At 34.4% G+C, this 27,500-nt stretch overlaps 1 protein-coding gene across 14 annotated transcripts in view; it reads left to right on the top strand.

Moving 5' to 3' along the window:
* LOC145257798 (protocadherin Fat 1-like) overlaps positions 1 to 27,500 on the top strand; it is a 954,816-nt gene that overhangs the window by 773,443 nt on the left and 153,873 nt on the right. For 13 of the 14 annotated variants that reach the window (XR_013864025.1, XR_013864024.1, XR_013864023.1 and 10 more), the window contains 5 exons: positions 1 to 159; positions 962 to 1,183; positions 3,135 to 3,155; positions 18,063 to 18,184; positions 22,111 to 22,933. The exon at positions 1 to 159 is cut by the window's left edge and continues 19 nt beyond it. Coding sequence is in view for 10 of the 14 variants with exons in the window: in XM_080115697.1 (XP_079971823.1) it covers positions 1 to 159; positions 962 to 1,183; positions 3,135 to 3,155; positions 18,063 to 18,184; positions 22,111 to 22,933 (1,347 nt within the window). In the remaining 4 variants the exon portion in view is untranslated. The remainder of the gene's footprint in view (positions 160 to 961; positions 1,184 to 3,134; positions 3,156 to 18,062; positions 18,185 to 22,110; positions 22,934 to 27,500) is intronic. The other variant, XM_080115692.1, reaches the window with a different exon arrangement.

Below are 27,500 nucleotides of genomic sequence, written 5' to 3'. Positions count from 1 at the left end.
ACGAGGGAAAGAACCGCAAACTTCGCTATCGAATAACTAGTGGCAATAGAGAGGGTTTGTTTTCAATAGAACCCGCGAGTGGACGGATTCTGGTTAAGAAGGAGCTAACAGATTTTGAAAATAAGGACTTTCAGCTCACCGTGGAAGCAAGAGATGACGGTAAGACCCGAGCAAACGTTTCTAGCTAGATATTAATGCATGTAACGCTTATGTGTAATAATCTGCCCACACTGAGAGGAATAATTTCTTTCATATTAATAGCTACTGTTATTGGTATTTATTTTTTGAGGACTGTTATCCTCATCTTCATAGTTTTTGTTGGGGGTTTCTTAAAAATGTACGACCAAGATTATGCCCGATCAATCTACGACTGACGGCACCTGCCGTTTGTCATATAGAAACAACGTGTAAAGTTGCTTGAATCAGCAGGCGCCTAATTGGATATTTTAGTCGTGCCGAATATTAGTTATACATAACGAGCTTTACTAAAAATGTACGACTAAATAATGTACAACTATTTGCTCCTGCTGCTGATTTGCTATTAATGCAACTTCGATACGGACGAACTACTGGGTTTGTCAGCACAAAATATTGTAAAAATCGGTTGTGATATTATCGAAATAAACAATAAAATGAATTTACTCACAAGTTTCAGTCGAGAGTTTATTTTTTGTCAGACATATTTTTAGATTCATATAAAAAGTATTTACAAAAATAAATTACTTTTTAAAATATTCTCTCTTAAGGCAGAAAGTAAATAGATACATAAGTGTGTATTTACATAATGAATTCCTTAAAGACTGAAACAAGTATCTGGCACACTGTATTGGAAAAAATAATTCTCAGTCATCAAGGGTTTAATTAGTCAAAGCAACTTCAACAGTTTCAAGTTTAATTTAAAAAAAAAAAAAAACCTTCAGAAAGTCCTTTTACTTAGATCTGTCTGTCATTTCATTTCCAGGTGAGCCTGTGCTGTTTAGCCGTTGCAAAGTGCCTATAAAAGTTATAACCGAAGCAACGCCGCTTTTCGAGAAACAATTCTACAATGTTTCCATACCAGAGAACATTGAATTGCACACCCCGATTCTGAGCCTTCAAGCAGTCAGCCCCAACGGTCAAAAATTGGTTTACTCTATTACGAACGGAGATATTTACAACGAGTTTACTGTTGACTTCAATACAGGTAAGAACACCATCTTCTTTTCTTATTCTTCGTCTTGTTTCCCCGCAACCATTGAATGTAAAATTATAACTTGGGATACCTTTCCATAGGTTACCGTTTTTGTTTAGCGAAAGATTGAACCTATTTTTTTTAGAAACGGATTACGACAGACGTATAAGTGACGTTTTCCTACCTCTAACATTACAAAGAAAAGGCGCAAGCCAGAAGAACGGCTTACTCAAAGTCCACATTAAACGGTGTTTGGTCAGATTTGGTTCCTGATATTAATGATTTCCAGTTTTGGCTAAAAAATAAGTAATCAAACAGGTGTTTAAAAAAATCAGTTTGTCGTCATTTTTATTTTAAATAATTATTTTAACAAAAATTTTTGAAATTTTAAATAGGTGGACTAATTTTTTGTTTCGAATAATATAAAAAAACGTGAGGATTAGTAAGTTAAATTAATTGTTTGTGAAAAATAAGTAATGAAACGTGATTTGGGGAACAAACACACACACACACACAAACACACACATACACACACACACACATATATATATATATATATATATATATATATATATATATATATATATATATATATATTGTTTATTTTAAAAAATTGAAATCGGTGAATTTCAATATTAGAAACTAAATCTGATCGGACACCGTTTGTTTGGGTCGGGAATGTTTTTGGTTTGCTTCTCCGCCAAAATTTTTTTAATTTTTAAATGTTATCGAGCAAGATCCACAGGATCTATATGCACTGTATTCCCACTGGACAGACAGTCAACAAAGAATACTATAATATGTTGTGTTTTAAGGGAATTCAAGAAAAGATTCCATCAGAACAGGCCAGCATTCTTCAAACAGGGTGAGTGGCATTTTCACCTGGACAATGCACCAGTCCACAACTCCATGCTTGCTACAGACTATTTGACTAAGATGGGCATCAAGACAGTTCCTCAGCCTCCCTATCGTCTAGAACTTGTTCCCTGTGACTTTTCGTTATTTTCTAAGCCTAGGGAAAGCCTTAGAAGCTGTCGTTATGAGGCAATTGATGAAAGAAGCTATGACGAGGGTCACTGACACTCTCACACAAACACAAAGGCCTTCATGGAGTCTTCCAGAAGTTGTTGGAACGACACAACAAGCGCATTGCAGTTGGAAAAGATTACTTGCAAAGTGACTAGAGTTTCATGCGTGTACTGTCAGTAAAAGTGCCCATACGAAAAAAGTTTGGCAACTTATTTAAGGCACCTTGTACTATTTCACTCAAGCACAGAATTTTGAATGAAAGCTGTAACATTATAAATTATGATTTTTTTTTACCAAACGAATAATCGTTTCGTAGTAATCCTTCAACCCAATAAAAAGTTTGGTTTCACTAATTAAAACAGCTCTTAAAACGAAGATTCCGTTTATACTATTAAATTATTCGGCTTTACAAACTGACGTTGGCATAGTATTACGTAAACGTTGCAAAAACGTAGCCTCACGCGTTTGTATATTGTCAAAAATTGTCCAGTCTTACATCGTAGCATCACCTTATAACTTAATATGAGCATTAGTTTTTAGACTACCGAAGCCATAAAAAGTTAAGCCAATATATAGAAAAGATTATAAAATATAGAAATAAAAATTAGAATCTAAATCAAAGAAGATCGTTTTTTTTGGGGGGGGCAAGAATTTTCGGACGGTTGAGCCTTCTGGATTTGGAGTTGAGACTTTTCGATTTGAAGTTGAGCTGTTTCAATTGGACTTCAGCCTTTTCAATTTGGAATTCAACTATGTTTTTGATTTAAGGATAAAACAGACGTAGTCGATACTTTGCAGGTAGCTTATTGATTTTTATTTTTACTCGGGGAATACGCTTTTTTTAGTACTTAGACTAACCCAAACGTAGGCCAATTCTAATACTGAGTTCTCATGTTAACTTCACTTAGTTTGTCTCTCTCTTTCCAATCCACAGACATGAATGTTCTAGGGCCATGTGAGTATCCAACAACCTCCTCCTCCTCCTCCTACTCCTACTCCTCCTCCTACTCCTACTCCTCCTCCTCTATGTGCATGTCTTTTTCGTTTCATTTGGTTTTTGATCACAGAACAATAATGTCAATGTTAAAAGTTCACCATATTGCAAAAAGTATATGTACATGTTAATCTTATATTTTGTTGGAAAGTGAAAATTTAGTTCTAATATTCAGCGTTATTTTTTTAGGGGGGGGGGTGCGTCTGTTAAACCAACCAAAGACCGTAATTAGTGTATGCATCACCTTTTGATTTCTTCTACTTGACAGATAGAAGACCCAAAATTGAAAATCTTCGTATTAAATGCAAATAAATCTGTCGTTTTTATTTTAAAACTTGAAAATTGCGCATTTGTGTCTGCGTTATTCATAGAGTTTCCAAGAATATCGACAACTTTCTTTAAACGCTTTATTCGACTATTGTAAAGTTGGCTTAAATGATCTTTATATATCGGTTCTCGTTAGATCATCGGTGAGCCTGTTCAGTTCCAGGTTAGTGACCATTTTGGAATACGAGGCGTTGTGTGTAAGAGGACGTCACCACCACCGTCAAGAGCTACAAAAACCTAACGTCGTTGTCCTCCCTGAGCCATATATACATGCGACTGGAGATCACTTGTGGATTTGATATTCCCTTGACGCCTCCTCCTTTGGAGGAAGCCGTTTTGACAAGCTTAGGGTGAATGCGTCTTGGTCTATTACAAAATTAAGACATTCTTATGTCTTAATTTTGTTAGCTCTTATCATGGTCAAAAATGAATAACAAAAAGTTACTTTTTCGAAAAGTAATGCCTTTTCGATAGCTTATGACCTCCTACTCTAGGATTTGAACTCATAACTTTTGGGTATATGTCACTTTAGAATGTGTGCATTTATCCAACTATTTCATTATTGATATCAACTTTAAAGTTATTTTGCAAGATTATCATATCATTAGTGTGAGAGAATATCCACAAGATTTTTGTTTTTGCAATATGGAAATGTTCAAACGTTGACTAAAAATGATCGTAACACATGAAGCAATTAAATTTGTTTTGTTTTTTTAAATGGTACAATTTTCAGATTTTTCCAGCTTTTGTCTGCCTATATCTCATTCTGTCTATCACAAATAAACCAATTTTTTTCCTTTATTATCAAAGCACGACCTTCTTACTTCAAAATGATTATTATCATTTACTCAAAAGACAAATAATCAAAATGGTTTCGATTTTTTCTTTTATGAGCTATACAAAAAAAAACGGAAGTTGTAATAGCATGCAAGTTAGCTTCCGGTCAGACATATTGGTTTTTACTTATGACCATCCGATCCGTTCGCATCTTATGCACCAAAAAGAAATTACGAGAAAAATGTGCTTAAGAAGTTTCCATTCAATCTGGGCGTTAATCGATGAAAATGTGATTGCAAACTTGAGCGTAATAAACAGGACCGTTCTAGCATTTCAAACAAATAGGAAAACGCTAGAATAAAAAACGAACCATTAGAATTTTTTTTAAATTGAAAAGTCAAATTATTGTTTCATTAGAATATTATCCCGATTATCCAAGAGATGAACATTCTGAACAGTCTTTTACAATCCCAAGTATTTTCGTTCTATTGCTGAAACTTAATTTACTACTCCGAGATGCTTCGTTCTTCGATAATTTCTCGTTTTCTATTAACCTCAGATACTTTTAGTTCTTTGTGTAGTGTGTTAAATTTCTGGGGTTGTTTTTATATATATTTATTTTTAAATGCAAAGTCATGAATATTCTTTCAGTAAATGTGATGCGTTTTAGTTACTGTTTTCCAAACAGAAAAATTACTTTTTAAATCATTAATTTCCAAAGATTCCAGATTGAAACGGATACTGAGAAAGAACGATTTTTTTACTGATGAAAATAGATGATTTCACTAGAAAGTAAAATTTCACTTTACAAACGTTGTGAGAAATATAAAGGAAACGGTTTATGACAGAAGTACAAATAAAACAAATAAACTTAAATTTTTACTCTTCATTCATTTCTCTCTCTCTCTATATATATATACATACATACATATATATATATATATATATATATATATATATATATATAGTTTGAAAGTGTGTGTGTGTACGGGGAGAGAGAGAGAGTAGAAGCCAGAATACTCGGAATAATAATGGCAGGATAAATTTCAAATGCATATAACTCTCAAATTTTAAAATTTTTATGCAGAATATTCTTAAATTCACTTATCAAATATATAATGAATTAAAAATTATAACAATTATTTTGATTGCGACAGTTAAAAAGGTGAAGGGGAAAGGTTAATTAAAAACACATTACTACGTAAACATACGCATGAGAAAGAGAGAAATTTTTAAAGAGATGATAGATAATTATTTCCGTAATCAGGCAACGCCTTATCCACACAAGCCACGAACGCCAGATCGGAATCCATAGGCTCAAGTTTCAGCATTTATTTGGGCTCAGCAGAATTCTAGATTTGAAACCTTAACCACTTGTATGTGAGGCGAGTACCCTGCCACTTGAGCCACCACATCATATACAAAATAGCAAAATAGTCTATTGAAATACACGGATTAAGCAAACCACGATACTGTGGAATATACTTAGACTTTATCTTAACCAGGGATGTAATCGTTCAATTCCTGAGAAGGCCAGGTAGGGAATTTTATCCTCGACTACCAAAACCAACAGAGATTGGAGCATTCCTGTAATGAACTCGTCCATGTTTATTACGGTGTATTGCTGTTCCTGTCCAGTTCTATGAGGTCCACCCTCCCAGCCTTTGCCTTCTCTCCGGGGAATGCCACGAGGCTGCCCAGGAACATTTTGTAGGTCAAAGTACCCCTCCACGGGGGCGTTGACTTCTCAATGCTGCTTTCCGACCTTGGTGTCACAATTCTAGGAGAGAGTTAAATAACCCCCCACCACCACCAAGCCGATATCTCACAAGTAGAATTTTACATTCGCTAGGACGATACTATCCAACAAGCTAACCAATATATATATATATAATGTTTTCGCTTACTTACATTGATCTTACCTATATAACTCTACACACTAATTTGAATACTTACATCGAGACAGTTTGATTGACAGCTAGATTGGCTAATGTGTATACCGCTAAAGTAAGTATTTATTTAAATAACACTATACTCTCTGCTTAGCATGGCCACTATTTTTTTTTTTTCATTCTTTTTTATTTGTTCTGTTATTTTTTCTTCTGCTTTTTATAACATTCATCTCAAGATTTCTATTTACAAATGTACCACACTGGCTAATGTTTGTTCCAGTCACTGGATAATAGTTACTATACACAATTTATATTACTCATCTTGTTTTGTTTTGGGGTGTCTTTTTTTGTGTTCTATTTTATCATCATCAGCATTATCATTTATATTATTATTATTATTATTATTATTATTATTATTATTATTATTATTATTATTATTATTATTATTATTATTATTATTATTATTATTTTGTTCACTATTAACTTTTTTGTTTATTCGACGCGTTTGTTCACTTCTTTACCTTTCATATTTGCAGAATTCCGCGGCTTTTTTCTTTTCTTTTTTTTTTTTTTTGTCGTTGTTCTACACGATTTCATCTAGCGTTTTATCAAGTCGCCATTTTGTTTCTATTCTCCCTCCAAAAAATAAATAAATAAATAAAATTTCTTTTTTGTTGTTGTTTTTTTTTGTTTTTTTTCACGGTCGCCATTTTGTTTGTTACGCGTTTGCCAACTTTTGTCTTTTCTCGCAACTTTCGTCCATATTGTTTCCTGCGTCCTCCATTTTTGATTTCTTTTTGACGGTGACTGGCAAGTTTTCATCTCTTCAGACGACATCTTTCTTTTCACGTCCGCTGATTTTCCGTTCTCTTTCATATTTTCTATATTGTTCTCTTTGACTCCCGTTTTATTGTCTGTCTTCTCCAGCTTGTTTCCTATACCGTTCAGCGTTCTCTCGCTGCCATTTTGTTCTGTGGCTCATTATAGTATTGTCAATATGTACCATTTATTTTTGTCCGCGTTGATTGTATTCTTTTATTTTTTCCTGTTCTCGTTATCTTTTGTTTATTATTATTATTATTATTATTATTATTATTATTATTATTATTATTATTATTATTATTATGTCTGCCGTCTTGTTCTTGAATCCATTTTTCGATTTGTCTTCCATTTTCTAATATTCTTGTTCCCCAACTTTATTCTAGAATCTCTTTTTTTTTATGTATTTGTCTTCCATTTTTAATATTCTGATTTCCACCTTTCGTTAATTGCTTTTGGATTTCCCCCACGTCTACCTGAGAAATAACAGAAAAGTTTCTTAATTCCTTATTTGAAAATGTATTATATTCATTTATTTATTGTTTTGCTTTATTTATTGTTTTGCTTTACATTTTTCACCCCAAACTATGCATATATTTCCACTTGGAACGTAAACGGCTAGTATTTGGAATCGTAGCTAAAAGGGGACTGTGGGAGGTGAGCACCGAAATGTCCATTCACATTACATTTAAATTTCTGCATGCTATACAGTAAGGAAACAGGGAACAGGAAGGGAATTTCAAAGTCTATTAATATATACAAAACTGTTAGAGTAAAAGCTTTCCGACGTGCAGAGGGGTGGAATTTTGCTGCTTGTTATGTTAGTTTGAAGTATTACGTCGAGGAGGCACAAGCGTCATGAGTTCATCAGAGCACATTCCATTAAACTACTTATAAAACAGACACAGAAGTGCAACATTGTGGCGATTGGACCTACTATATTTAAGATTCTTTTTGGATCCTGTATACGAGTGAGAGACGAGTGATGAATACACCAGTCCAGATGTGCCAGCAATACTCCATGCATGGGGGAATGATGACTTTGTAAAAATATAGGATTGTTTTTGGTGTGGGTAATTTTCTTGCACGGTAGATTGATGAATCTTCTTTGCAGCACCATTGAGAATGTCCTCAATAATTGTGTTTCAATTCATGTTGCAAGTAAATGTTAAGCCGGGGTGTTTGAAACACGGGCTCCAAGGTAGAGTGTTATTATCATAGAAATCGGCGATATTAAAGCTTATATTGAAAATATGCCAACATCAATGTTTCCGATTTTTATCATTTTGAATAATAAAAGTTGTAGTTTTTGTTAACATTTTATATTCCGTCTCTTTATTAGCGTTAGAACCATTCTGAAAAATGGGAAATTTGGAAGGTATCGGGATCTGAAATTTGTGTGCCTATTTTCCTATGCTAAAAATCATTATTTATATTGTTTCATTTTTGCCTTTGTTTAGAACTTAATTTTTCTATTGTTGATACTATTATAAGAAAATGATAAATATTTCTTAATTTTAAACTACAAGTACAACTAACTTGTATATGTCACACCACAAGTGTATTTTTAACATTTTCGAAAATATATGCATATATTATATTGGTAGTTACAGTAATTCGACCCCAACCGAAAAAAAATAACAACATCGCTATATAATAATATAATATATATATATATATATATATATATATATATATATATACATTTAAAAAGAATCGGAATCGGAACTTGTATCGGGATCGGAACTTTTATTGAAACCTGGAAAAATATTGGAACCATGCTATCACTACTCTGTATGAATAATTCCAATTTATAACTAAAAAAAAAAACTTGTTACAAATCTGGAGTGCGTTTTGCTTCAACTATCATTATTTTATCATACCAACTAGTTTATACCCGCCTTCTTTGGCGGTGTTGAATCAGTATAAGGTCATATTGATTTCTATTTTTGCATAGCTTCTTTTGCTATATAGAGACAGCACAGAGAAAAACTTTTGGAATTATGTGGGAAAAAAATATGCTATTTAATATTTGCATGCGAGAGTGATTACGATGAATGTACTTACGTATTGATTTTATCAGCACAAAATATTAAGCCTGGAAGGAAAATAAGTTTATAGCATATTACAGAACATCAAAAGAATATGGTATCATCGATTTCACATCAACAAGTGTCCGAGTCTCGCTGATTATCGTCAACCATTGTTGTAGATCTTGTTTAGACAAACTAGAGATTACATGATGTGTTTATTTCCACCAAGCTTATATATATATATATATTTATATACATATATATACATATATACATATATGTATATATATATATATATATATATATATATATATATATATATATATATATATATTTCAGAATGTGAGAGATTATATATAATAAATTCCACAGCCAAACAACGTCGCAAGAGTCATGAAAGTCAACGAACCGGAAGTCGAAGACTCGAGTTTAGCCCTCATTTGAGCTCATCAGTTAGACACATCCGAACTCAGGCTGTGGAATTTATTATATGTAATGCTTATGGGGGAAATATGATTATTCAATTATATTTTACCCTTTATTTATACCAATTCTTTTATTTGTGAAACTCTATGTATGTTAAATATAACTGCGGAGCATATACAATTCAATGACAAAAAGTTTATATTCCAAATTCCAAGATGTTATTTATCTCTGCGTTAAATTCTTTCTAACGTCTTCTAATTCTTGGCAGCATATGTTCCGTAGCGCAGAAACACTCATATAATTATTATGCCAATTTTTTAAATATTTTCTGCTCTGTAGTAAATAAAGGGTTCCGCTCGAAATTCTGTCCAAATTCCCGAGTTCGCCAGAAACATTCCTGAGTTCGACGAGATACACCTGAAGAAGATCGAAGGTTACATCGATCGAAACGTTCTGAAAATCACGCTCAAGATGAGAATAGTGGTCCAATGAATCTAAATAATATGAGACATCCGGTATATAAATACAGACAGGTAGACAAACGGAGAGGAGGACGTAGAGATAATACCCGACAGAGAGCGCAATGAGAGATAGACCACTTACGTTAAGCTGAGCAGATCTATAGATAAGGCTGAGGTTACGCCTATTAATATATGAATGCAACTCGTCCGTATTCTGTTCGTTACTTTGTAATAAGGTAACCGTTGTTAATTCATTGCAAAATATGGTATATAGATATCCTTTTTTTGTAAATGGCTTCCATTGTTAACATTGTGCCGCTAGGAATAAAATGTAGCTTTTGTTAGACTTTTACATGTACATATATACGTTTTCCTTATGTTTTTCTGCTGTTGTTTTGTTTATATGGTAGCATATAGGGTTACTTTATAATGGGGTTGTTTGAGGAATAACACGATGAGTATCAGACACACACACACACACACACATATATATATATATATATATATATATATATATATATATATATGTGTGTGTGTGTGTGTGTATGTGTACATTTTCCAACGCAATAACTCTGTCAATTTTCAGTCTGCAGACTCAAAATTTGTTATACAAGGTACTGAGATTTCGAAAAATCTTTGTAATCCCTTTTCCGCCAGAAATTTGTCTGTTAAGGGATCAAAGTTCAACGATTTGACCTCCGCCAATTTTGGGTCTAAACACTTGATATTTTAGATACAGGTTCCTTGGACATGGATCTAACTTAACTTGATTTGAAACTAAAACAATAAATGTTAAGGGGTCATAATAGGGGCCAAATTAAAAAAATTGACCGCTTTTTTTTTTTTTGCTCAAAATACACCTCCAAACACCCGAGAAACGCCGAGCTGAAATCCTAGTATATATATATATATATAATGTACACTGTAGGAGGTGATAATTACTGCTGTACAATATATATATGGTAGTAAAAATATTCAGTTTTAAGCTCAATAGCTAATGATTTAAAACGACAGAGCATTTATAAATATGGAATAGAAAACAGTAAACATATTCCGACAGTTATATTTTTATTTTTTTAGTAAAAAGATTCATGTTTATTTTTGTAATATTTCTCTGCAAGGGCAACTGGCGAATCGCTGTCATTTCAGATGTGAATGAAAAACGTGATTGTCTGGACAAATGGAACCAAACGATCATGAAATACTTTATTTGCGAGAAAATAAAAATACACTGTTGGAATTATATATATATATATATATATATATATATATATATATATATATATATATATATATATCTTATCGTATAGCACTTTACAGTTGAAATAAAGTCGGTCACTTTAGCTTGCATGCGCAGATCATAATATCATAATAATTAGATCACTCCGACAGACGTTAAGACATTTAAAAATAAATGTTTAAATTTCAACGATATTTCTCGCGGTCTAATGAATTTGGTTCTTGCTAATGAAGTCAGAGATGGCTTCGTGCTGGGTTGGAATCTCTCGACTGGTGTTAATCGTGACATCCTGCACTGATGATTCCCGAAATGATGAAACACTATTGTGTGTAGCTGCTTGATAATTACTATAGTAAATAATGATGTGTGTGTGAGAGAGAGAGAGATAGACACACACACACACTCTTCCACAGGCGGGAAGTTCTGAGAAAGAAGCTTGGTTCATGGGGTCTGCGTTTAGATTTAGGTACAGAAAGCGAGTTGGGGAAATCATATATAGTGGTTGTAGATAGTTGAGTGTTTTGTGAATGTTTGGCAAGGAGCGAACGATAGATTGGAGTTTAATCGAACATTTGCCATGAAAATAAAGATAGACCAGAGACAGGCTCACGACATGTCTTCTGTGGGAAAGCGGTTGCAGGGAAGAGAAAATCTACTAGGTTTCGAAGCCGGTTTTGAACTCTAACAAGGCTGAATAGGGCGCGCCGAGTAGCTCCTGCCCAGATGTGGCAACAGTATTCTATTTGAAGGCGTATCTGGCTCTTATACAGATAGACGATTGCATCGGAAATGAGACAGGAATCTATTATATAAAGAAGAATTGTGTGTGTGTGTGTGTGTGTGTGTGTGTGTGTGTGTGTGTGTGTGTGTGTATTCAGCTAGATAGGAATAGGTTCGTTAGAGAAAAAAGAATACTTTTGGTGAGAGGGGGGGACGGGAAGGGCAGAAAGAGAAAGATAAAAACGAGGTAGGTAGTTTTAATAGAAATATATTACATTTTTGCCCCGGGCAACACCGAATAGGTCTGCTGGTATGAAAGAAAGAAAAGATATAAATAATAAAGAACGATACAGAGACGTACATATGAAAAGAATCCGAGGAAAATAAAAGAAGAAACCATTAAAAAGGATATAAAATTTAAAAAAATAAGATACGATAGAAGAACAGGACAAATCAACATGTATTCGGTGGATAATGTATGGATTATTCTCATTTGCTGAAAATGTATATAAAGAACTAACATGATTATAAAACTAAAAGGCAACAAAATGGCTACCACGAACACGGTTGTCTTTTCGTGTCATTTGAGTCTTACATAACAATGTCAATTGTTGACATACAAACACGGCATCCTGTTGCCTTTGTCAATTAACAATGAATGCATCATGTATTTACAAAAACATCAATAATGTAATACTCAGTGACCAGATACATTTCTTGATTTGTTGTACTTTGTGTCTCTTACACCTTTCTTAACCAGCAATTTTTTTAAAAATACTGAAATTCAAATTAAAAGGCTCGCTTTCGAATCAAATACGTGTAGTTAAAAAATAAAAAGCCCAACTTCAAATTTTAAAAGCTCAACATCAAATTTTTAATCCTAATATATAAATGTAAAGGCCACCATCGAATATATATGGCTCAACATACTTATAAAGCTCAGCGTCGAATTTAAACAGTTCAACATTAAAATTTTAAAGATCAACATCAAAACGTGTAATTTCAAATTTAAAAAAATTATTACATATTAAAAAGCTCAATTCGAAATTGAAATTATGCAGCTTCAGATTAAAAAGCTTATCTTCAGACTTTAAAAGTTCAATCTTCAATTTAAAATGTTCATATTCAAATTTAAAATGCTTCATTAAAAAGACTAAAAAGCATAATGTCAATTTTAAAAAGCTCAATTTCGAATTTAAAAAACATAATTTCGAATTTCCAAAGCTACATTTCTAAAGCTACATTTCAAATTCTAAAAGCTCCATTTAATATTCAAAAAGCTCAGTTTTAAATCTGTAAATATCAGTTTAGAATTTAAAGAACTCAATTTTAAATTTAGACTGATCAGTTTAAAAATTTTTAAAGTTCTATTTCAAATTTGAAAAGCTCAGGTGCAAATTTAAAAGACTAAATGTCAATTTTTTATTACTCGATTTCACATATAAAACACTCAATCTCACATTTAAAACGCCCAATTTCAAATTTGAAAAGCACAATTCTAAACGTACAAAGCTCATGGTCACATTTAAAAAGCACGATTTCAAATTTTAAAATCACAATTTAAAATTTGTAAAACTCAATTTCGAACGTGTAAAGTTGACTTCCGATTTTTCAAACCTTACTTGCGAATTTAAAAGCCTCACTTTTAAATTGAAAAATCTCAATTTCAAATTCCAAAAGTTCAACTTTAGGCTTTAATAGTCTAACTTCAAATTACAGAACCTGAATTAAGAAATCGACAAACCTCTAAGTTAATTTTTTTGGAAAATGCTTCTTTTTATATTTTTTTATTCTTATCTATTCTCGATCCCAGTGCTAAACCGAGTAATTTTGAACAAATGCACTGCAAATCTGAATGGCCATATTGATTTCATTATTTTCCCTAATGGGTACATAATTTTATATTTTGAAATTTACTTTTTTAATTAATTTTTTTTTTATTATTTGGGATTCACCTTTTCCAAGTTGAGGTTAAAAATTTGTCAGTTATCAATTAAATTTACTGAAACGTACACACACACACACTCTCTCTCTCTCTCTCTCTCTCTCTCTCTCTCTCTCTCTCTCTCTCTCTCTCTCTCTTTGTCTTTCCACGAGGACTAGGTGTGACATAAGATTGAGTTGAATGTGACTCTATAGTCTTCAATAACAATCACTTACAGGTTGAGGGAACTTTAAGCGCTATTCTTTGTCCCTGTATATCTCTTCTATCTTCTTCCTCTCTCTTTCTCTCTCTCTCTCTCTCTCTCTCTCTCGGGCTAGTATCTCTCTCTCTCTCTCTCATATATATATATATATATATATATATATATATATATATATATATATATATATATATAAAGCTGAATGTATGTGTGTGTATGTGTATGTGTGTGTGTCTGGTCACGAATATGCTCCTATATGGTTGACTATTTTAAAAAACTGATTACATATGATGATAGACGATGTATCGAGACACAGGAATGGGTATGTTTGATCTGGCAGAACGGTGGTTCATTAAAATTGTGGGGTCTGCGTCCGCGCCTGGTCCACAAAGTATGGAAATACAAAATTTAAAAATTAAACAAAAACCGTTTATAAGTGTTTTTGATATAGATGTACATAATAATACTTTGATAAGTATGTTTTAACTTAAATAGGGATGGTATAATAAAATTGTGGGGTCTGCGTTCGCGCCTGACCTCCATAAAATTGAAATAGGCACAAACTTTAATAAAGACTTTTCATATCTATCTGCCTAAGTATACTTTGATAAATATGTTCCAGTTTGAAGAAATGTGGTATAATAAAATTATGGGGTGTTCGTTCGCGCCTGACCTCCATAGAATGGAAATATGTCACAAAGTTTAACAAGGTTTTTTAATATAGATCCACAGAATATTGTGATAAGTGTTTCAGTGTGAACAGGTATGGTATAATAAATTATGGGGTTTATCTATTTTATTTTTATTTTCATCATATTTTGCTTTGGTTTTGATACCCCCAAATTCGAAGCTATCTCATTACAACCCTTCCTTTTCATAACGTATCATACTTTCATAAATCAGAGTCCATTTTCTGTAGGCTGTTTTTGAACCCAGTTAACGACGGGTACTTTTGCTAGTATATATATATATATATATATATATATATATATATATATATATATATATATATATATATATATATATATCTTTTTGTTCTTATTTCTCGTTTTCTCTCTCTGTATTAGTGTTTGCTCTCTCTCTCTCCCCTCTCTCTCTCTCTCTCTCTCTCTCTCTCTCTCTCTCTCTCAATGTGAGCATAATAAGATGTAGTCCTGTTTCATGTTGATGTCTGTTTTTTGTCCTACCATTTTCTTTCTCTGTTTCGTTATGGTCAGAGTTTTGTTGTATGGAGATCAGGTGCGTTATTTTTATGTCTTATTTGTCGACCAACGATCGTAATCTCTGTCATCGTCTGTTCCCTTGGGCCGTCAGAAAAGACAAGACATTATGACAAAACAGATATAAAATTCATTTTATTTCAACACAGATTTAAATATAAATAGACCTCCGGTTATATAGATTTTTGATGAACTACAATGTCACTCAGTTGAGCGCATAACTCCGCCAGAGCTAAACAGCAAATCCTGATTGTTTATGTTTGTATACATGCTTCTTGATGTCATTTAATACTGAAACATTTAATTCAGTTCAATTCATTTGGCAAAAAAAATAAAATAATATTGTTTTAATACGATGTAGGGAAAAAATAAAATAATCTTGTTTTAATACGATGTAGGGAAGTAATTTACAAAACTTTCCAGAGAAGATGGCACAATAGTTCAACACCTGCCCAAATTTCCCTGGAGTTGCTGCGTTATTGTTGCATTTATTAATTCACTTCAAACTTTATTTGAGGACCCAGGGATTCTGATTAAGAACGCGGCCATTCTTCGGTTCAATCAACATCGGCGGTGAAATTATTTCTTGTAGTATCCGCATAGACCTCTTTCCGTGGCACAAGTGAACAATAAATTCTGCAGTATATTACCATGCCCATTGAAGAGATTGTAAGCCTCAATCAAATCACCGCATAATCGTCGGCGCTCGAGGGGAAAAAAGAATCTTTTGGAGTCAACATTCATAAGAAAAATCCAATAGACCATGCACTATTCGAGTAGCCAGTCTTTAAACTGTCTCCAGATTCTGGATGCCACGTATTAGATATGGAGAAGAGACCTGAGTACCATACCCTAGCAGTGCTCCGACAAAGGAGACGTGAATAGGGAAATATATTTCAGGAGTCAGTTTGCAGATACAACATAGTATGAGAAATAGAATACCCCTTGCTTTGTTCGCAACCTGACTGCAATGTTTAGATGGTTTGAAGGATGAGTCGACCGCAATTCAAAGATCTTTTGTCTCGTTCACCTCCTAATTATTGTAAACGATCCTGTGTACGATTAAATATATGCAAATATTTACCTTTTGCCATATTTCGAAGGCGGCAATGCTTTAAAACGAACTGGTATTGTGGTATTGGCTCCAGGCGAGCTATGCAAGCTTCCTTCAAATGAATATGAAATTCACAAGCGGTCCCCAACCACATGTATATTCCAGTCATGACCTATAACGCTTAACATTTCCAAATTGTCACCCATTCGGTACTGCCCATATTCCGTATCGCTTAACTTCTGTAATCTAACGAGAACCAGTCTGTCAACGTGATTATGCTGTACCGATTTCCCACAGTACGAATACATATAATATAAGATCCTTCGTCGACTTAATTTAGGGTAACGCTTTTTAAAGTGAAGTGTAGCTAATTTAATTTGAAGTTTATCATGTCTAATTTGAGATTTAGCGTCTTTAATTTTAAGTTTAGCCTTTTTTGTGTTTTATGTTTTAGCCGTTTTGGTATAATATTTAGCATTTTTTACTTAAAGTTTAATTTTTTGGACTTGGGGTTTTGCGTTTTTATTTAATATTTAGCGGTTTCTTTTCATTTTTTTTTCATTTAAGGTTTAGTATTCTTTAATTTTAGCATTATACATTTTGATTCGAGGTTTAGCGTTTTAAATTTAGGTTTCTTTTTTTTATTTTGATATTTAACCATTTTGCTTTTAAGGTTTAGCATTTTTGATTCGAGGCAAAACATCTTGGATTTGAGTTTTGGCGATTTTAATTTCGATAACCGTTGCAAATCATTTCGCGTTATCGCAACAGTCGTTTACAACTGATTTCACGTTAGCAACGACCATCGATTTTCTCTGGAATTTGAGTGGGAACACGCCTTCCCAACATCCCGGTACCCTTCCAATACAGTATGCTCGGTGCTCTCTCTGTCTCTCTCCTCAGTCTTTACATCCTTCTTGACTCTTCACGACCATTATGCGTGACTGATACTTGTTTTTGTCTCAGTGATTGACGGGGAAAGGTCAGTTTATGTTATTTTTGACATTTTCGGTTTCTTTGGACTCGTGTATTCTGTTTTTTGTTTGTTTGTTTGTTTATTATTATTATTATTATTATTATTATTATTATTATTATTATTATTATTATTGGCGGCGGTGGCTCACAAGGAGCTTTCACACAGGTCTCCAGAGATCTTTCCCTGAAAACAGCGTGTGGTGTTCCCTGGGAGCTGAGTGATAACAAGTCTCTTCAGGTTTTCAATTTCAACGCATATGTGGTTGATTAGAATCTTTAATTCATGTGGGCTGTTTTCTACATTCGAGGATTTTCCTTGAGGTTTCGACTGTTTTCATCATTGCCGTCTATTATTATTATTATTATTATTATTATTATTATAACTCACTACGAGTTCTCACACGAGTCCTCGTCGGAGATTGCTCGATGATAATAATCGGTGGTGCTCCCTGGTGTTTGAGTGGCAAGATTTCCAGTACTCTCTTTTTGGTAACCTTTTTAAATGACTTTGCGTTATCGCAACAGTTGCTTATCATTGATTTCTCGTTACCAATGAGCAGTGATTTTCACTGGAATTATGGTGACAATAAGCCTCTCCCAAAATCCCACTACTCTTTGCACTCCTCCGGTGAAGCTCTGGCTAGTGCTCTCCCTACTCGGTCTTTCCATCCTCAGTGTCCCTTCACGGGTATTTTGTGTGGTATCGGCCGAGGCCTATTATTATTATTATTATTATTATTATTATTATTATTATTATTATTATTATTATTATTATTGCAGGTATCCTTTCTGTGGTTGACACACTTGACTATGAAAAAATCAACAGCTATAATCTCACCATCCAAGCTGCTGACGTCATAACTGGAACGTTTATGGAAACATCTGTCTCCATTAATCTGATCGTAAGTAATAGAATCACAAACCATTTATTTTTCATATCTGGATTATTTTCACATTAAAATATGTACATGTTCAACAACGGATTATTTTGATTGTTTGTTTGTTAATTATATGATTTAAAACTACTCGACAAAAATACTGTACACTCTTTAACCCTTATCCTTGAGTGGCCTCTTGGCCTTGATAATGTGTTGATACCTATGAAAAAAAAGAAAAAGTCCAATGTGAACAAGTTCTAATTTAATCGTCCCCCTAAGTAATCCAAGTTACAAAATTCCCACTGTTTACTATGCTAAAATCACAATGACGAATGTATACCTATTAACCCTTATCCTCGAGTGGCCTCTGGGCCTTGATAAGTGGTGACACCCATGTAAAAAAAAAATACGCTTCAATTTATTGTGTCCAAACAAATATTTGTAAACTAGTTATTGGTGATAATTATGGAATTAAATAATCCAATGTAATGAGAAAAAAGTTAAAAAGAAACCCAAGAATTGTTTATATGTTCATCGACGTTTCGTATTTGTTCTAAAACTTTATTAAGAACAGTTATCTTTGAAAAAGTGTTGGAGTGAAAGCGAAACGTCGATGAGCACACAGGGTGATCGCTAGAAAAGCACGAAATTTGTCGAGTGGAAGTTTAATTTTACAAAAGACGAAAATTCGTTTTCTTTTCTTTTTCTTTATTTTTGTTTTTTACCTTTTTTTGGTGGGGGGGGGGAGAAGAGTGAATCCCAACTGCTTCAATACCCTCTCCTTTCAAAGTTGCAATATCATTATTAAATCGATGCTTTATATTCATTGAAAAAAAAAATCGGCAACAACGTTAGACATTTTGTCAGTCTTCAAGTCGGATTTTCACTTCTGTAAAAGATAATCATCTGACTAAAAGTCTAAAAATTGTTTTTTTGCTTCCTCCTCCATAACGTGGCTAGCCAAATCAAAGAAATGAATAAACCAAGCGCAAGAAAATGTAAAGAAAATAAAACTTAAACAAAAAAATTTACGATCGCAAATTTCCCGCTTTTCTAGCGACCACTCTGTATGAAAAAATTTTTGGTTCTCCTTTTGTTTTTATTTTTCACGCTGATAATCAATGTCAGTCGTTTTTCTTTTTTAAAGAGTAAATAAAAACGCAAATATATTCAGTGCAAAAATATGTAGTTGTGTTTTTCAAAAATATTACAAATACAATTTTAAGTGACGCTGTACACAAATATGACGTCATATTAAAAGGGGGAACATTCGAACTATTGTTCGCACCTTGAATATTATTCTCACAACGTTTTGGCTAATGTAACCCCCGGCCTTCATGTGTGTCTTGTCAAACGCGAGAATTTGTACAGAATTTCGAACGACACCACATGGATCCATGGCACAACGGATAAAGTGGTAAGTACGTTTTAAGTGAAAAATCTGAGTGTGAAAGATGTGAAAAATTTACTCGAAAGATCCGATTAGAACTGACGCAAATAATGACACTAACTTGGTAATTTTAGGAAACATCGGTGAGGTAAGTGCCAAAATAGTAGGTCCATCTGGGAGGCCATAACGTGTTAGCTGGTCTCCTTCCACAATTGTTGACATCTTGGTAAATTAGCATTTCAATTCAATAAATGGAATTCAATAATTTTAAGTTCATATCATTCAATAAAAAGAGAAATTAGATTTGGCGAATCGTGGAGAGCAGTACTCGTTCATGACGATATTTCGACGATCGAGCGACAATTCAACTTAATACAAAAATTGCGAGCATTATCGAATTCATTGTTGACTGTTCAACATTTGGGCGACAACTGATTCTGTAATTGAAAATTGACGGTTAAATCTTCTGCCCTAATTAACCTTGAAACATTAGAGAGTCGTAGTAATTGAGGTTGGAAGCGTGAAAGGTTACCTAACCTTTCACGCTTCCAACCTCCATTACTACGACGATTACTAGCGTGTCTAACACTTGTCCACCTGGACAAGTGTTAGACACGCTTTACAATACAATTTCTAACAAAGGTTCAATCCTCACTACAGGCGATATTAAGTATATAATTAAGAATTACTTTTGACTTTTACTTGGTCATGGTTGGTGGAACGAGAAAAAAAACTACCTCGTGGTTTAAATAAAGAGTCCACTTCGAAACTCCATACAGATTCCCGAGTTCGAACAATCGCGCTCGAAGAGAGTCAGTTGAAACGTTATAAGAATAACTTCCAATATGAGAACAGTAATCAGAATAATCCAAATTATCAATCCTCATCTAAAAAAAACACCTTCACATTTTTTTTCGTAAATTTGAGGTTAATTTTGCAAAAGTTTAACAATATAAAACATTAACCTATTCTTGGAGTTAAAATATGATGTTAATAAGAGCGCAAATAAAACTGTGGTCTACTTTCGGCGCCATTTTTTTACTTTAGCCACCAGTTACAAAATTTCTTCTTGATTGCTATTCTGTGTATTCTTGATTTTTTTTTTTAATTAAGATAAATATATATATATATATATATATATATATATATATATATATATATATATATATATATTACAAAAATGCAGGAGTGCCTCAAGGGTCTATCCTTGGACCTCTATTATTCCTAATATTCATAAATGACCTCTCTGACAAAACTGTCTGTGAGAGGGGTATATATGCTGATGACACCACGCTCTATAACAGACACGACAGGAAAACAAATGAACACATATCTAAAGAAATGGCAGGAACACTAGAGGATGACCTCTAATCTGTCGTGAAATGGAGACAAAAATGGATGGTCACATTCCAGGCTGCTAAGACAAAACTTGTTTCCTTCAATAACTACAAGAAACCTTCTCTACCGCCAATAGCAATGACGAGAGTCTTTATCTGAAAGTACATCTTTTAAACTCCTCGGCCTAACGTTCACAGGAAACACGAGTTGGAACAATTACATTGAGAGCATTACCAGGACCGCTGCGAAGAAGGTAGGCTCCTTCTACCGTACTAGAAAACTGCTAACGCCCGAAAGTATCCTGTACCTCTATCAGGCCACCATTCGCCCATGTATGGAGTATTGTTGTCATATTTGGGCTGGTGTATCCGTTACTAGTCTCTCGCTCGTAGACAAGGTTCAAAAGAGAGTCGCCAACCTGATAGGTCCTGAACTGTCATCTACGCTTCAGCCTCTGTCCCATCGACGAAATGTTGCATCCCTCTGCCTGTTCTACAAGTACTTTAACGGTGAATGTTCCGACGAACTGCAAGCACTTGTACCCCCTCGACGTAAATACCCACGACAAACCCGACAAGCAGCTAAATCCCACCCCTTCACAGTAGAGATCCCTAGATGTAAGAGAGACTTCTACTCCAGTAGTTTCTTCCCCAGAACCGCTAGACTTTGGAATTCCTTTCCGGGTCCCTACTTCCCCAACTGTACTGACATGCAGAAGTTCAAGTGTAACGTGAACCGACATCTTGCTGACCAACTCCCTACACCTGTAGCTCATGTCCCTGATAGTAGCCCCCTACATCAAAGTCGCAATATGCCTTGTTTGGGGTGAAAATGTAATCATTTTTTTTTTTTTCAATTCTAATAGTTAAAATGTGATGTTAACTCTTCTAACCATCCATAAGATATCGACTTTAGCAACATAACAAAAAGAACGACAACCGATATTTCGGTCTGCTAATAATATATTATCAAATAATTTTTCTAGCCGTCTATTGTCTTTTTGGCTAATAATTAGCTAATTGGATCAGGGTCGAAAGAGTTTTTTTTTAAAAAGAGCGGGTAAAATCGTGACCTACTTTCAGTGACAGTCATTTTTCGACGTTGGACGCTAGTTACAAACCTTCTTCTTGGTTGTTATTTTGTTTTTGTTTTTTTTTGTTGTTTTTTTTATTCAAATTAATTTTCTTTTTTTTTCTCTCTCTCTCTCTCTCTTTTTTTTCAGGATATCAATGACTGTCGGCCGAATTTTCTCAGCGAAAGATACATCGCTTCTGTTTCGGAAGCAATTCTTGTTGCTTCCTCTGTGACGAAAGTCGAGGCGAAAGACGACGACGTCGGAGTCAATCAACTGATCCGCTACACTTTGGCGCCAGCAGAGGGCAAAGACGACGATAGGAAGTACTTTCAGATTGACCCGAAGACGGGCGTGATTCAGACCAAACTCTTGCTCGATCACGAGGTGAAACCGGTTTACTACGTTGCAGCAGTTGCCACTGACAGCGGCATACCACCCCTCAGTTCCTCTGTACTAGTCAGTGTTAACGTACTCGATTTGAACGACAACGCCCCACATTTCCCGCAGTACTACTATGACGTAGTCATCTCCGATCAGGCAAGCAGGGGTCAGTTCGTCACGAAGCTGCTCGCCTCGGATAAGGACAATTTCAGCGAGAATTCGCTAGTGTATTCCATCGCAGGCGGGAATAGCCGACAGACGTTCCAGATCAACCCGGAGAGTGGCATTATCAGCCTCTCCCAGAATCGTCAACCTAGTCTGCAGGCGATTTATAATTTGAATGTATCAGTTAATGACGGCGTCTTCACTAGCTACACGCGCGTACGCGTCAGCGTGCGAAGCAGCAACCACTATCCACCCGTGTTTACGTCGGATAATTATGAGTACGAGTTCCAGGAGAATTATGCTGTAGAGATGCTAGTCGGAACCGTGACAGCTGTGGATAAGGACACTGGATATTACAGCATGCTTAATTATTCAATTACAAGCCAAGTTGCCTTGAAATATTTCCGTGTTGATCCGGACACCGGTAAGTACAGTCAATATAATCTTTGAGTCTTTGTTATTCTAAACTGCCATCCGAATATTATTTCCTACCCACAAAAGGAAAAAAACATGTGGATACTTTCGGTTAATATGGGTAATTTTCACAAATAAAAAGCGTTTTCTTTTATATATAATCTCCCCCCCTTATATAATAAATAAAGTAAAGCAAGTCTCTTTGGGGTTTCTTTTTCTTTTTTCTTTTCTTTTTTTTGCGTGTGCCATTGCAGTATATTATTAAGAAAGAAGTATCTGTAACTCGATTTACTTCCTTCCGGAGAATACTTTGTCCGCGTCGGAATAAGTTTTAAATAGACACTGTATAAAAACAAGGACGTAACTCTGTATTCGTCCGTAAATAGTTGTTTCTCTTAAATTGAAACCAAATAATAATAATTCTGAAAAAAAGAAAGAAAGATTGGTATGGTTTCGCACAAAAATCTAGGCAATCAACCTTATCAGGCTTTGCCTCCTCGACCTCTGAGAAAGGAGTTGGTTTATTACTAATCGCCTAAGGCGCCCTTACCTAGGAATGCTGGCGAGGTTGCCCGGGTAATTTTTTGTTCGGGTAGAGTACTCTTTCTTTTGGGTGATAGTTTTTCAAATCCCACTTTTAGACCTTGTGTCACATCTTCCTATCACAGGAAGGGGATAATGCATTCAACTCCGTCCTAAGAGGCGTTTCCTTTCAAGGGATTACCTTCTCCTTTGGTAAAGAATATTACCGTTCGTCTGAGACGCTCATACTGGGATCATCTGATAGGTCTGTTCTCAGCTATTTTGGGACACGATAAGAGTGCTCTCTCTCTCTCTCTCTCTCTCTCTTTGATAAAAACCCACACAATAAATGTCACCGTGACATTTATTATTTGGGTATCTAATTTGTTTTATTCTTAATTTTTGAGCGATTATCGAGACTACAAACATGACTGTCTTGTGGCCGCTATTTTTGTCTTGTTCGAAGTTAAGGCTCATGGCTACTTGTGTTTCAACGCTTTAAATTAAGTTAAAACCGCAAATACTTATACGGTTAGGCAGAACAGCAACTTATCTTGCTTTTGGTAACATTTATTTGTCATATACTCGACTTCTTGGAACATCTTCCTTTGTGTTGTCAATACTACAATGCGCACAAAACGTTGCTTTTTGCATGCTTTACTAAACGTATCGAGAAGATGAGTTCTGGCACATTGCAGAATTTATCGAGTACTTTTGGCGTTGTCTAGGAATTAATGAAAACAATTGTATACTTCTACTCCCAGCACACATCTCAATGATACCATTTTTATTTTTATACTAGAATATGTACCCGGCGTTGCCCGGTATTAATTGCAACGTTAAATTCCTTTAAAACATATGAAGTAAAAAAAATGGAAACCAACTGAGACGTGCATGCGAGGATTATACTTTTTTTTTTCTAAGCAGTCCACTTCTTGTAAGTAAAAAAAAAAATACTCGGGCTGAGATCGAAACCAAAACCTAGAGACAGTGAATCAAGTACGATAATCATTAGACCAGCTTGACACGATATTTAAAAAGTGTCTTGAAACTTCGTGAAACAATTGACAGATAAAAATTCGATGATACATAAGTACCAATTTTTCATTGTTGACCACGTAGCAGCCCCTTCTTTTTTCGGATGAAAGCCAATTAAAAGTTTTGAACATGTCTGAATGTACTATATATAAATTTCAATTCTATAGATAAAAATTCGTTGAGTATATAGGTTGAGAAGTGTCCTCACATCCTCACTTTTATAGATATATAGATATTAAAAGTGTGTAGTAATAAGATTATGCGACAACTTAATGTGTTAGTGTTTCCTTGTCTCAACGTAACTTCGCTAATTTCGCACTGAATTATTATTGTTTATTTACTATTTTTTTAAACTTTTATTCATTCCAAGCCGAGCACACTGCCATTGACACGTAAGAGGTTACTTTTATAAGGATAAACTTGGGTGAGAAGTTAGGCAGCAAGATTTTTGTTCACATCACACTTCCATTCTTGTATATTGGTACAGTCGAGTATTTATTGAAAAAAAAAACGCAAAGAAAATTAAATTCTAAAAACTAGCGATACTTGTGGACATTTCACAATGGCATCTTTCATATGTAATATATAGGCCTGTGCCAACAGCATATTCCTTTAATTGTTTTGACTCTCGAGTGTGTATCCCTTGATATCTTATATGTTTTTATACAGAGTGATGTGGTTATCGGTTAATTAACTGTGTCTAACTGTATCGAATATATACTCGAGAGTCAAAACAATGAAAAGAATATTCTGTTGTCATAGCCTAGTAATATATCGTTGCTGGGCATTCTGAGAAAATTCAGCGTGAATGGAGACCTCGCAATATTATTGTATCCCTTTTGTTAAAACTGTAACAGTATTTATCTAAGTAATCTGCTTAATGTAGTATCAGAATATATCTGGCTATTACGGTTTATCTTCAATATCCTTATAAGAATCTGCGGGATATTTCCGTTGTATGGACGCCCGGCGCGAATGGAAACCCCACGATATCATTATATCATCCTTAAACGGAACAGATACTACTTTTGGATCTTAGCCAGAAGACGGAGAATGTATATTTTAGTTTCACGTACGGCCTAAAAGTGACATCATTTATTTTTTTACATTGCATCGTTAGTGATCGGGAGATCTTATTTATTAAAAAGGATGATAGAAGTTGATAATGCGAACATTGTATTAGCGTATCTATCTACTAATTTAATGTTTGTTATCACTATCTATCCTCCTTTTTAATAAATAGGATATCCCGATCGAATAATTTATAATCTGGAAACCGTGACACACGTATGTAAGTAGGCACGCACGTTGAAGGTACTACGCTATTAATATATGGATAAAAAGAGAATGGAATTCTAAAACTAAGTTGTTTTAGAGTGTAAGGGTGATTTACCCAATTCTGCCATTTCTTGGACTCTTCCTGACACAATGGGAACTAATAAAAGAGAGAATTGTCGCGACCTATCTAAAAAAAAAAAAAACTTCTGTAAATACATGTTATTGTTAACTACCGCCGTGTTGTCTTTTTTATTTTTTCAGTGTTTTAATAAGTAAACATTTCTTTTGTGCTGCAAATTCATAGTTTTAGAAACTGTATCATTTTTTTTATTTATAAAACGAACAACAACCACCACAACACGAAAACGAAGCCGATTCAAGTAGAATAATATTTTTAATATGAGATTTCTTTTTATTAGGAGTGGTTCACCGCGTATGAAGACCTGAAGGCCACGCAAATATATGGGTTAATGAGTGCCAGGTGATTATCGGCAATGATGGACCTTAATGTTTGCTTATACAATAGGACGTATAAGCAGTCAGGCGGTGTTGTGTTCCACAGACGGACAGTTCTAGGAAATAAACTTGGATCATGAATTAAATTTAAGATTATTTTTGAAAGCACCAGAAAATGAATAGCAATAGATAACACGTTCGGCGATTGTTATTATGATTGCAGACTTCAAGAGTTCCTTTTCGGCCATGTAAAGCCACAGCAGTGAGTCATGCCGAAACTTATTTATTTTCAATAATTTTCGAGATTACACTAGGATTTTACCGAAATAATATTCTCTCAACCCTCACTCGGTATATTTTTATATGTTTTACAGAGAATAATTGCTTGATGCAATTACAAAGTCTGGTTTGTTTCCGTCTTGATATTTTTAGGCTAACCTTTTTAAAAACACAAAAAATTGTCTCGTATGAAATAACAAATCAATGACATTCTAGTTTATGATTACCACTATTTCTATACATCATAATCACGTTGAAACACCAAATCACGTTGAAACACCAAATCACGTTGAAACACCAAATCACGTTGAAACACCAAATCACGTTGAAACACCAAGTCACGTTGAAACACCAAATCACGTTGAAACACCAAATCACGTTGAAACACCAAATCACGTTGAAACACCAAGTCACGTTGAAACACCAAATCACGTTGAAACACCAAATCACGTTGAAACACCAAATCACGTTGAAACACCAAATCACGTTGAAACACCAAGTCACGTTGAAACACCAAGTCACGTTGAAACACCAAGTCACGTTGAAACACCAAGTCACGTTAAATCGCCGGAGTTAAGTAACGTTGAGCCTGATCAGACAATTTTGAAATTCCAGACGCTTTATGCAGGAGGACGTCGACACCTTCCTGCAAGAACTGCATAAATAAATGAATAAGATAAACTAAAAACTAACATCGTCATCTCTTGACCGGTATATGCATGCGACTGGAGATCGATGAATTGAATATTCCCTTGATATTTTCTCCTTCGGATGAAGCTGGTTCAACCCGCCTCGGGTAAATGCTGCTGGTGTAATCTCCCTATGTGTATACACATAGGAAAAACAAACGTCAACGGAGGACTACTCCCATCTCCATCGTCCTTACGCCCAAATTTGTGCTCTTTTACTGCTTGTTACCGACTAGAGCAAAATTATTTATCTCTATTTTGTTTCTTTCTTGATTTTTTGAGTTATTATCCGACCCTCTCCTTCAAATTACCGTT

This window comes from Euprymna scolopes, chromosome 3, assembly GCF_053919585.1.
Source record: "Euprymna scolopes isolate OS-2025 chromosome 3, ASM5391958v1, whole genome shotgun sequence".
In the NCBI taxonomy this organism is placed as follows: domain Eukaryota; kingdom Metazoa; phylum Mollusca; class Cephalopoda; order Sepiida; family Sepiolidae; genus Euprymna; species Euprymna scolopes.
The sequence above is the reverse complement of the archived record's forward strand: the minus strand, read 5'-3'. Positions and strand labels throughout refer to the sequence as shown.